The 13,929-nt window shown below is 43.0% G+C and overlaps 1 protein-coding gene across 4 annotated transcripts in view; it reads left to right on the forward strand.

Annotated features, from left to right (window-relative positions):
- The window catches only part of MICAL3 (microtubule associated monooxygenase, calponin and LIM domain containing 3), a 225,598-nt gene that overhangs the window by 114,691 nt on the left and 96,978 nt on the right, over positions 1 to 13,929 (forward strand). For all 4 annotated transcript variants that reach the window (XM_081958101.1, XM_081958103.1, XM_081958102.1 and 1 more), the window contains exons 14-17: positions 2,288 to 2,400; positions 5,106 to 5,168; positions 8,874 to 9,047; positions 10,082 to 10,165. In XM_081958101.1, the coding sequence (XP_081814227.1) occupies positions 2,288 to 2,400; positions 5,106 to 5,168; positions 8,874 to 9,047; positions 10,082 to 10,165 (434 nt within the window). The remainder of the gene's footprint in view (positions 1 to 2,287; positions 2,401 to 5,105; positions 5,169 to 8,873; positions 9,048 to 10,081; positions 10,166 to 13,929) is intronic.

Consider the following 13,929-nt stretch of genomic DNA (forward strand, 5'->3'; position numbering starts at 1 on the left):
GTGCCAGAAAGCAGAAGTGGAGCTGCCCGGTGCGCATGCGCACGCTAGGAATGTGATCTTTTTGTTTCCAGGGTGTACATGCGTGTCAGCCATTTGGTGATCTGGTTCCTGGCACGCATGCACACCAAAAACCAGCAACAGGAAGAGCAACGGCCGCGCGTGCCCAAAGACACAGAGAGGGGTTCCTGGCCATCGCTTCTTAGTAGAGCTGTGGTCGGGGCTTCCTTCCCTCCCCCGCCTGAATGGGCTACTTGCATAGAAGCAACCGGGCAGCCACCGGCTGGAAGCAGCAGCACAACAGTCTCCGTTACCAGGGGCGAAGGGGTGGCGGTGGCGAGAATGGGCGACCGCCGCCCCTTTGTCTCTTCCCCAACAGCGGCTGTTGTGCTTCCGCTTCCAGCCGGGATGCTGGTGGAGGAGCTGCTGGCGTGGAGGCGAGCTATCTGCATAAAGACGCCGCCGAGGGTTTGGCAGAATATATCCCGGCTGGAAGCGGCAGCGCTCCAGACCGTGGATCCTCATCAGAGCTGCAGGCTGGAGCTCTGAAGAAGTCTGCTCAGGCAGGGGGGAGGGGAGGGAGGGACGCCTGAGACCGTCCTTGCCATCGCTACTCCTTTGCTGTTGTGCTGCTTCTTCCAGCCGGGATATATTCTGCCAGACCCTCGGTGGTGTCTTTAAGTGGGTAGCTCTCCTCTCTGCCAGCATCCCGGCTGGAAGCAGAAGCGCAACAGCCGCTGTTGGGGAGAGGATGAAGGGGCGGTGGTCGCCCGTTCTCTCCACCGCCACCCCTTCGCCCCTGGTAACGGCGACTGTTGTGCTGCTGCTTCCAGCTGGGACACTGGATGAGCTGCTGGCAGGAAGGCGAGCTAACCGTATAAAGTCACTGCTGAGGATCTGGCAGAATATATCCCGGCTGGAAGCGGCAGCGCTCCAGACCGTGGATCCTCATCAGAGCTGCAGGCTGGAGCTCTGAAGAAGTCTGCTCAGGCGGGGGGGGAGGGGAGGGAGGGACGCCTGAGACCATCCTTGCCATCGCTACTCCTTTGCTGTTGTGCTGCTTCTTCCAGCCGGGATATATTCTGCCAGACCCTCGGTGGTGTCTTTATGTGGGTAGCTCTCCTCTCTGCCAGCATCCCGGCTGGAAGCAGAAGCGCAACAGCCGCTGTTGGGGAGAGGATGAAGGGGCGGTGGTTGCCCGTTCTCTCCACCGCCACCCCTTCGCCCCTGGTAACAGCAGCTGTTGCGCTGCTGCTTCCAGCCGGGACGCTGGATGAGCTGCTGGCAGGGAGGCGAGCTACCCGCATAAAGACGCCGCCAAGGGTCTGGCAGAATATATCCCGGCTGGAAGTAGCAGCGCTCCGGACTGCAGATCTTTATTAGAGCCGGGCACTAGAGCCGTGCAAGCAGCCCGCTCGTGTGGGGAGGGAGGGAAACCCTTGCCCACGCTTGCCACCGCCGCCCCCTCACCCCCAGCGGCTGTCACAGTGCTGCTTCTGGTTGGTATGCTGGAGCAGCCAGAAGAAGGAGAAGCTGCCGTGGGGGAGGTGGGCGGGGCAGACACCAATTGCAAATGCTTCTCCCCCAGTGCAGTCCGAGAGACAGCAAAGAGCCTCGGGAGGGTGGGGGAGGCTGTTTTCACCCTCCTCAAGCTCCTTGAAAGCTTCTCGAGCCTGGGGAGGGTGAAAAACGGGTTATCGCTTGCCAAAAGGGAGGGGTCACACGCATGGGCAGGGCGTGTTTGTGCGCATGCGCAACGGAGGGGGGGGTCGCGCGCATAGCATTATGGGTATGGCACGCCTGCGTACGACCCCCCTGCGCTCCCCCCGCTTTTGGCACGGGAGCCCAAAAAGGTTCGCCATCGCTGATCTAACCAAATGATTAGAAGCAATAATATCTGAAAATGTAGTTGTGTTGCCAAAGCTAAAGTAGTTTTGCAGTAAGGATATGAAAATAAATTGATCCCAGAAAAATAAGACCTTGTATTTTGTCTTTGGAGATAAAATATACATAAATATGTTAGAAAAATAATACCTTCCTTGTTAAGCATCTCTACTTGAGGGTGGCAAACATTGTCTTGTTATGGATCTTAAATGACTGCAATGAAAATTAATTCCTAGAATGGAAAAAAGATTAAATGGAGGATTAGCTTTTATGGTTTACAAACTGAATGTAAACAGCAGAAATACTATAGCTATACTTGTCTTGCAAAGAGCCAACATCAAAGTGTGAACTTTGGGAGTTTTTTTATTTTGTTATGACTCCATTAATTTTTTATTTCTTTTTGTAGATAATCTGGAACTGAATGCAGAAGAAAAAGCTGCTTTAATCACTAACACTAAATCACCAATTTCCTTCCTAAGCAAGTTGGGACAGACTATTTCACGGAAACGGACCCCAAAGGTAATAGCAATGGTTTTTTTAAATAAAGGTAAACATCAGTAAGATTGTGATTTAATAGCCCACTTGAAGGAATATCAGTTAAATCCTAATTTATATCATTTGCATTGTGTAATTATGCAAGTGAACCAATTGGTCATAATTTTCTCAATGTTGGTGGCAACTTAGAAATGGGACTCATATTTCAGAAACAATATATTTTGCTCAAAGTTTGAAGTTGAAGTCTAAACTAAAATGTCCAGTGCGTAACTGAATGGAAGCTAGCAAATCAAGTTGTACTGAATTCCTAGGGCTGTGTTCATCATCATCATTAATTAATTAATTAATTAATTAGCCTATAGGCCATATCAACCCTAGGGCTGTGTTTTGATAAAAAAACACATACGAGGTTGTGTGATTTTTGAGTGTCATATTGGGTAGTTCGGAGTGACTGATGCTGACCTATAGAAGGATGACTATGATGGCTTATTTAAGAGTCCGCATATCTGTAAAAAATCATTTTATCTATTTCATTCTGGAAGATTGTCATTATTTACTTGGTTACTTTGCTAACGTAGAGTAAGTGGAATGAGTGTAAAAGATATGCTTTATATAGTCTTCATCAGTAATATGTGAAAAGGAAGAAAAATTAGCCTTGCAAATGTGTGTTAAAAGTTTGTATAGGAAAGAATCAGTGCCTGGTAGCCTTTGTTTGAACTAAAGTACAAGTTTAGTCTGTAAAGAGAGCAGAGAAGAGCAACAAAGATGATTAGGGGACTGGAGGCTAAAACATATAAGGAACGGTTGCAGGAACTGGGTATGTCTAGTTTAATGAAAAGAAGGACTAGGGGAGACATGATAGCAGTCTTCCAATATCTCAGGGGTTGCCACAAAGAAGAGGGAGACAAACTATTCTCCAGAGCACCTGAGGGCAGAACAAGAAGCAATGGGTGGAAACTAATTAAGGAGAGAAGCAACTTAGAACTGAGGAGAAATTTCCTGACAGTTAGAACAGTTAATCAATGGAACAAATTCCCTCCGGAAGTTGTGAATGCCCCAACACTGGAAGTCTTTAAGATGATGTTGGGTAGCTGTTTGTCTGAAATGGTATAGGGTTTCCTGGCTAGGCAGGGGGTTGGACTAGAAGACCTCCAAGGTCCCTTCCAACTCTGCTATTGTATTGTATTATTGAATGGAAACACCTGTGTTCTCTGAACTACAGACAGATCTATAATAGATACTTGTAGATGTGTATAGTATTATTATACATATAATATAAGAGTAACAAAAGACAGTTAAGTCATCTGGTGCCATAGGCATGGATATTTTTCAGAGACAATGCAGTTCCCAAGATGTGTATGGCATTAACTCTGAAAGGTTGTTGTCTGGATGACTTCAAGTAGTCCTCAACTTACGACCACAATTGAGCCCAACATTTCTGTGGTTAAGTAAGACATTTGTTAAGTGAATCTTGCCCTATTTTACAACCTTTCTTGCCATAGTTGTTAAGCGAATCACTGCAGTTGATAAGTTAATAACCTGGTTGTTAAGTGAATCTGGCTTCCCCATAGACTTCGCTTGTCAGAAGGTCGCAAAAGGAGATCATGTGACCCTAGGACACTGCAACAGTCATAACTATGAACCAGTCGCCAAGAGTCTGAATTTTGATCACATGATCAGGGGGATTCTGCAAAAGGCCGTAACTGTGAAAAACTGTCATAAGTCACTTTTTTCAGTGCCATTGTAACTTTGAACAGTCACTAAAAGAACAGTTGTAAGTCGAGGACTACCTGTACTTCAAAGTTACAATGGACTTCTCCCCCAACGCAAACACTGTCTCCCTCTCCCCCAGGGGTGGGTTCGAACACCGGTTCTCTTGTGTGCACACACATGTGCAGTGGAATAAAAATGCTTCTGCACATGCGCAAAAGCCAAAAACAAGGTGGCAGCACCCATGGTGCCGCCGGGAGAACCAGTTTGGGAGTGTGGCAGGCCTGGGTTTCTGCCAGTTTCAGCGACCCAGGCTGCCAAACTACTAACGTTTCGGCCAAACCAGTAGGAACCCATCTCTGCTTCCCCCCTCTCTCTCTCACCCCCCCCCTCACATACACACAAGCCATATGATTGAATTTTGGGCCCTTGGCAACCACCTGAAGTTATACAACTGTTTGCAGCATCCCATGGTCATGTGACGACTGTTCGCTGTGTTTTTTGCCAGCTTCCAGTATTTATTTCTGTTTTCTGGCAAAAATCGATTTACTTAACAATCGCAGCGTTTGCTTTAGAACCATGGTGTTTGCTTAATAAACACCACAAAAACAAAAAAAGTAGAGTTTAGTCATCTGATGACTTGACTTATGACTGCAGTGACATGTGACCATAATTCCCGGCTCAGTTACAGTCGTACGTTGAGGGCTTCCCGTGATCAAATGAGGGCACGTCGTTCCATTTTTCCCCAATTGAGGTTGTAGTTGATCATTGAAGAGGCTGTACTAAAACGTTACAGATACACCGGCTCACTTCAGAAAAAGATCCTCCGGTTGTTCTCAGATGGGAAAAACAGGAATAATCATATTATCAAAATATATAGCACGGTATAGAGCAGGGGTGTCCAAACTTGGGAACTTTAAGACTTGTGGACTTGAAGTCCACAAGTCTTAAAGTTCCCAAGTTTGGACACCCCTGGTATAGAGACAATGGGGACTCAGAATTCTCTCTCTTCTGCTTAGGATAAAAAGGAGAAAGATCTGGATGGTTCAGGAAAAAGGAGGAAAACCAGCCAGTCAGAAGACGTAAGTGATACGGTTTTCATTTTTTAAATCCCTGTTCATTTAAGAATCTTAGCTAATTTGAATTAGAGGAGTCACTCAGAGATCATATATTTGCAGAGTGACATGGAAGTGTAACTCAGCAAAGCATTTTTAAATCAGTAATTTCTACGTACTTCGAATGAAGTAAATGCAAAAGCCAAAGTAAATTGAAGGCAACAATCAAAATAGCCAATAAATGGAAATCAAGAGCTAGAATAGTCCAGGTTTGATTCTGTCAATCCACAGTCAACCTAGAACTATTAGCACTCATCCCAAGTGCCAATATAACTATTTTCGGTTGAAAACAAATCACAGTTCTATTGTTTTGGGCACAGCTCTGGCACTTAAATAACTATCTTTTTTTTTTTTAATAATAAAATTTTATTGGGTTTTCAACATTTATAGGGAAAAGGGTAAATGGACAGGTCTACAAATTTTGGCAGTTGCAAAATGTGAAAGGCGCCCCTCCCTCCATACCCATAGTATACATTTATATATAATGCATTGGTATATAATTGATTACAATCAGCATATTAGTTCTATTACTAAATTCAATCAGATTAAACATTACAGTATAAAATCCAAGTATAATTCCATTATCACTTTCGGTCAATTTATAATAATATGATTTTCTTGTTTATTTTTGTGATCTGAGTCTTCTTGCTATTGCCCCATCTCCCTCCACTGGCAGAGCTCTGGCCCCTCCCGTGTCCTGCGTGTCCGTTGTAATGTCTGGTGTTTTCTCTAGGAGTGTTTTATTTTTTTCCATAAAGGCCTGCGCCTCTATGGGTGAATTGATTCTGATTCTTGTCTCCTCCCAGAATATCAGCATACCTTCAGGCATCAACCATCTAAACCACACCCCTTTCTGGTATAATTTATTCGCTAATTGCGAATAATTCTTCCTTTTTTCTCTAATCTTCTTAGGGATCTGCTTCAGAATGGTTATCTCCATATCATGATATGTCAATGCTTGCCCCCTTTGTACACCCAGAATTTCATCTCTTGTGCTTTTTCTAAGAAATTTAATGTGAACCTCCCTGGGTACATTGTGTGTTCTAGCATAAGCTGAGTTCACTCTATAAACCAGGTCTATATCCCACCCCATCTGTTGTTTTTCTTTGTGTGTGTAATCAGCCAGGATGTTTGTCATGATGTCCCTTATGTTTTCCCCATCTTCTTCTATAACATTTTGAAATCTAAGATAATAGGACATTCTCTCAAATTCTAATTTCATCTGTTGGATGTCAAGATCTTTGTTCCCTTTCTGCACAGCTTCTACCACCCCCTTCACCTCCTCCACCCCCCCTTCCACAAGGTTCAGTCTTTGTGAGTTCTTATAAATTTGGGCTTGATTTTCTTTAATTTCATCTTTCATTTCCCTTAGCTGTTTCTTGATTTCCTCCTGGCCCTGTAAAATTTGTTGAAGCATTTGTTGAAAGTCCATCTCTGTAGTCTTGGGTTGCATCAGTTCTGTTATCTTTGACTGTGTGGCTGGACTGGATGTTGCAGATGTTGGAGCAGACGTGGCAAAGCCAGGTTTTCCAGGAGGTGGTCTTTTGGATGCCATCCTTTATAACGTTAAAAGTTCAGTCCATATATAAGATAAACAGTTAGAAAAGAAGGGTAGCCAGGTGAATTCCGGGAGCAGGAGAACCAGGCAGAAGAGAATCTCTCTAATAAGTCTGGCAATAGATGAAAAGTTTCCCCTAGAAAGTTCAAAAAATACCAATCCACAAGAGTTTCCTCTGGGAGACACGGAGACAAGGACCGGAAGCCTGAATTTTAAAGGTGGAGTCAGGTTTCACAGTTCATAAAGACAACGGAAGTGTGCCATCTTGCCCTGCCAGTTTTGGGCACAGAGGCATAACAAAGTTTTTAAAAAAGTTCCAGAAGTCCTCAAATCACAGTAATATATAAAATTAAATTGAAAAGAAAATCATCTCAACCTGGGTGAGGCTTCATTCGTTGGCTCTCCCCCCTCCTCCTCCCCCGGGGGCTGAGAGCAAAATTGTTCCTCACCACTTGTCCAAGGGGGGGGAAACCCCCCTCCCTCCAGCCGCGCCTCCAACTTGCTCCGAAAGTTGTTTTAAAGAAAGCTGAATAATCCTTCGTGCAGAATAGGGAGTGAAGAGAGAAGCAACCTCACCGCACCGCAGCTGCGTCCTTCTATTGTTGCATTCTCCGGTCGGCTTTAGCGAGGCGCGAGGCGCAGAAACGCGAAGCGCCCTCCGATCTTGCTCCCCGATGCCTTGGGCGCGCGAGAGACCTCCCGCCGGCCGCCGCCGCTGCAGGAGACCCCCGCGATGCCGCCCCTCCGGCAGGACCCCTCTGCGGGGTGTCCTGTGCCCCCCAAGGAGTGGGGAAGCCCACCGGGGAGCCGGAGCGGGCAAAGAGCTGCCCGTCGCCGCCGGAACCGGAACTCTTAAATAACTATCTTCATGCAGCTGGGTAAATACTGACAGACAAAACTGGGACAGTGGTGGGTTGCAAAAAATTTTGCTACCGGTTTGGGCATGCTCCTGTGCACGCGTGCAATAGTTCTGCGCATGCACTCAGGCCACCACAGGGGCGCCCAAACAAATGACTTTGAGGTGGCCACACCCACCCTGGCCATGCCCACTCCAGCCGCCTGTGGTCAAATACAACCCTGATGCGGCCCTCAATGAAATCGAGTTTGACACCCCTGGCCTATATCTACTATTTTTTTAAATTTGATGGTAAGATTAGGCTACTTTGAACTTGGATGTGAGCAAAGCTAAACTGGCAAGAATGAGAACATGCTCCAGGACTCATAACGATGTTCAGAACTGGAATTGGGTAGAGGGATTTTCAAGTGCACCTGAAAGGAACTTCTTAATCCATTCTTGACACTGATTTGTAGGACAGCTTCCAGAAGCTGTCGTGAAGACAGGCCCACCCTTGTAAGTGCCCTGACCTTCTCTCTTCTTGTTGTTAGTTGCGAAGTCATGTCCAACCCCTCGCAACCGCATGGACAACATTCCTCCAGGCCTTCCTGTCCTCTACCATCCTCTAGAGTTTAAGTTCACGCCTTCTGCTCCATTTAAGTTCACGCCTTCTGCTTCAGTGACTCCATCCAGCCACCTCATTCTCTCTCGTCCCCTTCTTCTTTTGCCCACAATTGTTCCCAGCATTAGGCTCTTCTCCAGTGAGTCCTTCCTTCTCATTAGGTGGCGACAGTATTTAAGTTTCATCTTCAGGATCTGCCTTCTAAAGAGCAGCCAGGGTTGATCTCTAGGATTGACCAATTTGATTGCCTTGCAGTCCAATGGACTCGCAGGAGTCTTCTCCAGCACCACAGTTCAAAGGCCTCAATTCTTTGGCAACCTCTAGTCTTTATTAAACCATTGGGTAAGCTTACATGGAACATACTCCTAACTTTACTTTGGTCTCAGAATCTTTGGAAGGGGATTTTAAAAATATGTGGTATATCCTAATGAAAGATTATATATTAACATTTGTAATTCTGAACCAATAGGATTTGTTTTTCTTTGCATTCCTTCGTTGAATGTAGGGAATTTGAATTTTTAATTTGTTTTTGTAAATGGCAAGAATGAGAACATGCTTCAGAACTCACAATGATGCTCAGAGCTGGAATTGGGTAGAGGGATTTTCAAGCGCACCTGAAAGGAACCTCTTAATCCGTTCTTGACACTGATTTTGTAGGAGGACACTTCCAGAAGCTGTCGTGAAGACAGGCCCACCCTTGTAAGTGCCCTGACCGAGAGAAGAATTGATGCCGCCATCGGGAACCAGAATAAAGTGAAGTCTATGGCAACACAGCTGCTAGCCAAATTTGAGGAGAACGCTCCTGTACAGTCCACAGGTCTCCGGAGACAGGTGAGAAGGGACCTGGTATTGGATGCATTTGGGGCTTTAGTGAATAAACGATGGATCTTCTTGCCTTTGAATTTGAGTGGAGGGCATGCAGCCTCCCTCTGTAGCCAAACAAGTTATAAAAGTTGTGCTTGCATTCTAGGAATAAAGAAGCTCTTTTTAAAATCCTGCTGGGGTTTTATGCCAATCTGTCAAAGAGCAGTGCTGGAATATGGAGACATGTTGGCAAGTTGCCATGTCTTTGCTCAGTGTCTAGAAACAATTTAAGGGGGAGGGGGGTTTAGAGGCCTGATCAGGTTCCCAGGTCATGAAAGCTACTGCTTGAGAGCACCAGCAGCCCCCGCTCTGTGCTCATCCCGGCGTTAAACGTAGCCTTCGGGGAACTCCTTTGTAAAATAACCTTTGATGAATTGCCATCTGTTCAACATACAGAAGACAGTTTTTCAGTAGCTGTTGCAATGAATCATTAATGCATAACCAGCTTCTCTGCTTGAGAAAGTGGTTCAAATAACCGGCTTCACCCAGGAATCCTATAGGGTTTATTTAACTTGACTGAGACGTATCTTCTCCCAGTGAGCATTGTATCCAATTTGCAAATGTGCTGCAAATGGAATGCCAGAATTTCAAATGATACCCTGGTAAAGATACTGTTGGCATGAAGAACGGATTAAAACATCTGTGCTGTGATTATTTTAGGAATTTTCCCCCCTCTGATAGTTCACTTCCAATCTAAACCTATTCAAATAACTTGTCCAAATAATAGGAGACAGATGGCCGCCTCGTGGCTAAGTTTCTGTCTTCCTTCCCCCCTTTCCCCCCCTTCTATTTTAAAATATTTCTCTATTTTTTTTCTGTTTGCCAACTAATTTTTCCTTACTCCATTCCCCCCACCCCTCTTTGATGTCTGTCTTCGAATCATCCTGTTCAATTTCTACCCCGTCCCTTTGTGGGTTTCTTTGTGAGTTCCGTTTTTTGCCTTTTGTGGAAATGCCCACCATCCTGGGCATGTTACGATCTGCGTGCAACGTTCTGCCCAGCCTTATGAAGACCGTGCTCTCAGCCATCCTGCCTATCGACAGCAAGAGCAGGGCCGCCATGCCCCAATACCTCAGTGGAAACAGGTAAAACGAACCCCGATGAATGACTATCACACTGCCAAACCCATTGGCTACTGCTTTTCCATCCCACACTACTACTTCTGTTCCTTTAGCAGGCCCTGCTTTCTGTTCAAGATCTCTGAGCCTACTAAAGAGTTATGGCTTATATATGGTTTCTAGTTTCTAGTCACCAGTAAAATTGATAGCACAGAGAAGTAAGCAAAGATCCTTTCTAACACATCTTATTAACAAAACCTTGAGCAGTCATGAGATCGCTACTGTGAAAGCATCTAATAAATGTAATTTCATTTATATGGAAGCATGGCTATCCCATCAGTTTATATAGTCATGATTTGAAGATACTTACAATTGAATCTTGGGAGCACTTAATATTATTGCATTCTAGTATCTATGAGGAACTTCCTTGAGGGAGATCTAATCCTCAGCACTGGCAAAGCTAATATGAGAATTAGCCCTGACAGAAATACCTCACACATTTGGAAATATACCAATTGTGCGTCCCTCTTACACTAATATAGAGGAACTGGCCATTTACCCAAAGATGCATCTTTCTCTTTCTGTTACAGATGATAAGAAAAGTTTATTTCATTTGGCATTCTGGATTTTTGCTATACTTAGAGTAGATGCTGGTCGTTTTCAGCTTTAAGAATTTTCAAAGAGATTTCATTATAGTGTAAATGTAAAGTTATTTAATTTAATTAGGAGAAATCTTTTAGAAATTAAACACGTCCTCTTCTGTCTTCTGATTCCTATTCTAGTATTGTTTTAAGTATTCAATATAAAGTTTCTTCAAGGAAATAGTTTATGGTTAGGAAACAATTTCTCATCAGAACATGAGCAAAAAAAACCAAATTAATGTAAGGATTAATAATACATTAAGCATTCTAAGCATTCACATACAATAGGTATATAGATTTTTTTAAAGGAAACGTATAGCAGTACTAAAGCTTCTAATATTTAAGTATCTGCTTAAGACACAAATGAAAATGAAGATGAGTCTATTTAGTCTTGGTAAATTCTTGCTGGAGAATATCTCTTGTTGCCTTACTTATTTATAGCGGCTATTGTCCATCATCATTATCAACCTATGGATAGCCTCCTTCAACCTGTTACCATCAGCAGGACATCAGATTACGAAATGCTCCTGTAATTATTTACCAACATATTTTAATTTGTGTATCAGCCACTCAGTCACTCTCCTCTACATTTCCTATGTCACGCCTGACATCCTACTTGCTTCTGGCCAAAATTATGCACAACATTTTGAAAGCAAAATGAAGTGGAAAATAGCAGACAGAACGTAACTGTGCCAGATGGATATGCTTCATTTCCAACTCCGACCGTGTGCTAAGTGCAGAGCCAAGAAACATGGAATTAATCTGCAAGAAAGGAATATTTTTAAATTTGTTTTGCAACATGGCTCTCTTTTTGGTGTGTAACTTAACATACCAAGTTTATACAGTAGAACCCTTGCTATGTTATATAGTTTAATTTCTTACTTCTGAGGAATTTATGTACAGGACTCGGAGCCGATCCACACAACTCTCAAACATAAAGGTTTTTCACTTTTTTGTAGCAGATCATTTAATTTCTTAACCTAGATTCTGATGAGTCCCAGAGAAAGCAGTAGTCTGAAATATAACTATTATCATTGGTATGATTCTGGCTACCCAAGTGAAATTGCTTTGAGATCTTAATCTTCACAATTGTCATATGCAAAAACAATGCTGCTAAAGTATGATGCTATCTTGATCAATGAAAAGCACATCAAGGATGAGTTACTGGAACAAGATGAATTATCATAAGAGATTTCAGCATTTGAAGAACTTTTGGTGGCCAGCTAATGGAGAAGGCACTATAAGAATATAACGAATATCCCACAGCTATCCAAAATCAGCTGTTAAAGGAGACATGTCTTTCTAACAATGGTTGCAAGATCTTATGACTTTGTTCCTTATATTTTTCCTTACGATTGCATCAGGTCATAGTTGTTGATAAACAGAACTGTTTGTCTTCTCTCTCCTCTATATGCACCCTAAACCCCCTCCCCCCCCCCCCAAGAGGCAATCTTCAATGGAAATTTCCATTTTTATTACTACCAACACAGGGAGAATACTGTAATTACAGACAAAGTTTTTTAGTTAGGGCATTTTTTTTATGAACTTCATTCTGGTCAATATCATGGTTTCTTCTTGAAGATGCAGCATATATGGCTTTGAAAGTGAAAGATACAAAGTTTTCCAAATTACCGTTTAAGAGTCTTACAAATTACGGTGTGAACTTTTGCTGAAGCTCATTGAACAAGTCTACAATCTCTTTGCTCAGTAGCTTGAAGCATGTAGAGACATGGTATCTTCTCCAAGAGAAACAGCATCAAATTTTAGTGGAACAGCTCTTTGATGTTATTTCAACTTATAGACAAGAAACAATTCATCCCACATATATTTTGGTCAGATCTAAGAGTGTCTTAGACATCGGTCCTTTGTGTTTTGATTGTATTCCACAAAAAGATGTGGCCAAAAGAATCTTATGTCTCTTATTCACTTGATGCTTTACCTTGAACAAATTTAATTAAGTAGATTCAACATCTTTCTACCAGTTCTAACCATCCTCACATTTTTTTATTAACAAGAGTATACACAGTATAGTCTCTCTTATTTTATTTTTTTTATAAAAATGGACATTATTAAAAAGATGAAATCTACTCTTCTACCATGTCAGGGGAAAAATCTAGCAATAGTTCTGAAGAAATAAACATGACTGCTCTGTGGTTGAAGACAATTTCATCTTGAACTTAACAGCTTTACTCTTCATTTGCATACTAATAGCACACGTGTGGGGGGGAGAGGAGGAAATAAAGTTTTGAAACTTGAAATTTGCAGATTGGAATTCTGATGGTAGTCAAGATAGTCCAATGTGTTTATTATTTGATGGAGAAGAATTATGTTGGCAATAATATCAGAACTTTTTACACTGAAATGGAAAAAGGTGACTATTATAGAACATCAACAGTGACTCCTGTAATGCACAATCTCCTTGTACCTTTATGTGTTGACCCAGGGAACATCCGTCATTGTTGTATTTTTGTGAAGCAAGAACTGAGTGCTACCCCCCCCCCCAAGTGGGAAATAGTGTATTCTACATTTTTGGAAGTTTGATGGAATGGTCCATACTTTAGATGAATGTATTGGGACATGGTAGAGTGGAGCCCAAGACCAAAAGTAGGAAAATACAAAACTGGAATAATAAACTACAACTGTGAATTTGATTGCACAAATTGTAGGGGTAGTTATGAAGAATAAGGTTATTAATCATTACTGATCATGAAGACTTCGCATTGTGCTCAAGGGTTCAGAGGTTGAACGTCATGGTTTTCTGTCAATTGCTGGGGAACAATCGTGTATGGACTGACACACTGACATCTTGTTTGTATGTTTTCGAAAGATGAAAAAGTTGGGCACCCAGTAGTGTGGTTTGCAAAGTATCTCTTACATTCCTATGGAACACTGTGACTCCATCTCTAAATACATAGTCACTGTAGTATCAGGAAGTTAGGAAGATAGGCCTATGCAGATGTAGAAAGGTCAAGTCCTATTACAGTGTAGTGTAGTATTAGCTTAGGGGAACTAGAAAGAAATCCAGGTGGAATCTTATCTCAGTCATCAATCATCATGTGGTCTCTCAGGATATGAGTCATTATTAGGCAAGCAGTAAAGTTGATGATAGGATGCGGTGGCTCAGCAGCTAAGACACTGAGCTTGTTGATC

Source organism: Natrix helvetica (assembly GCF_964273705.1).
Source record: "Natrix helvetica genome assembly, chromosome: 6".
NCBI lineage: Eukaryota > Metazoa > Chordata > Lepidosauria > Squamata > Natricidae > Natrix > Natrix helvetica.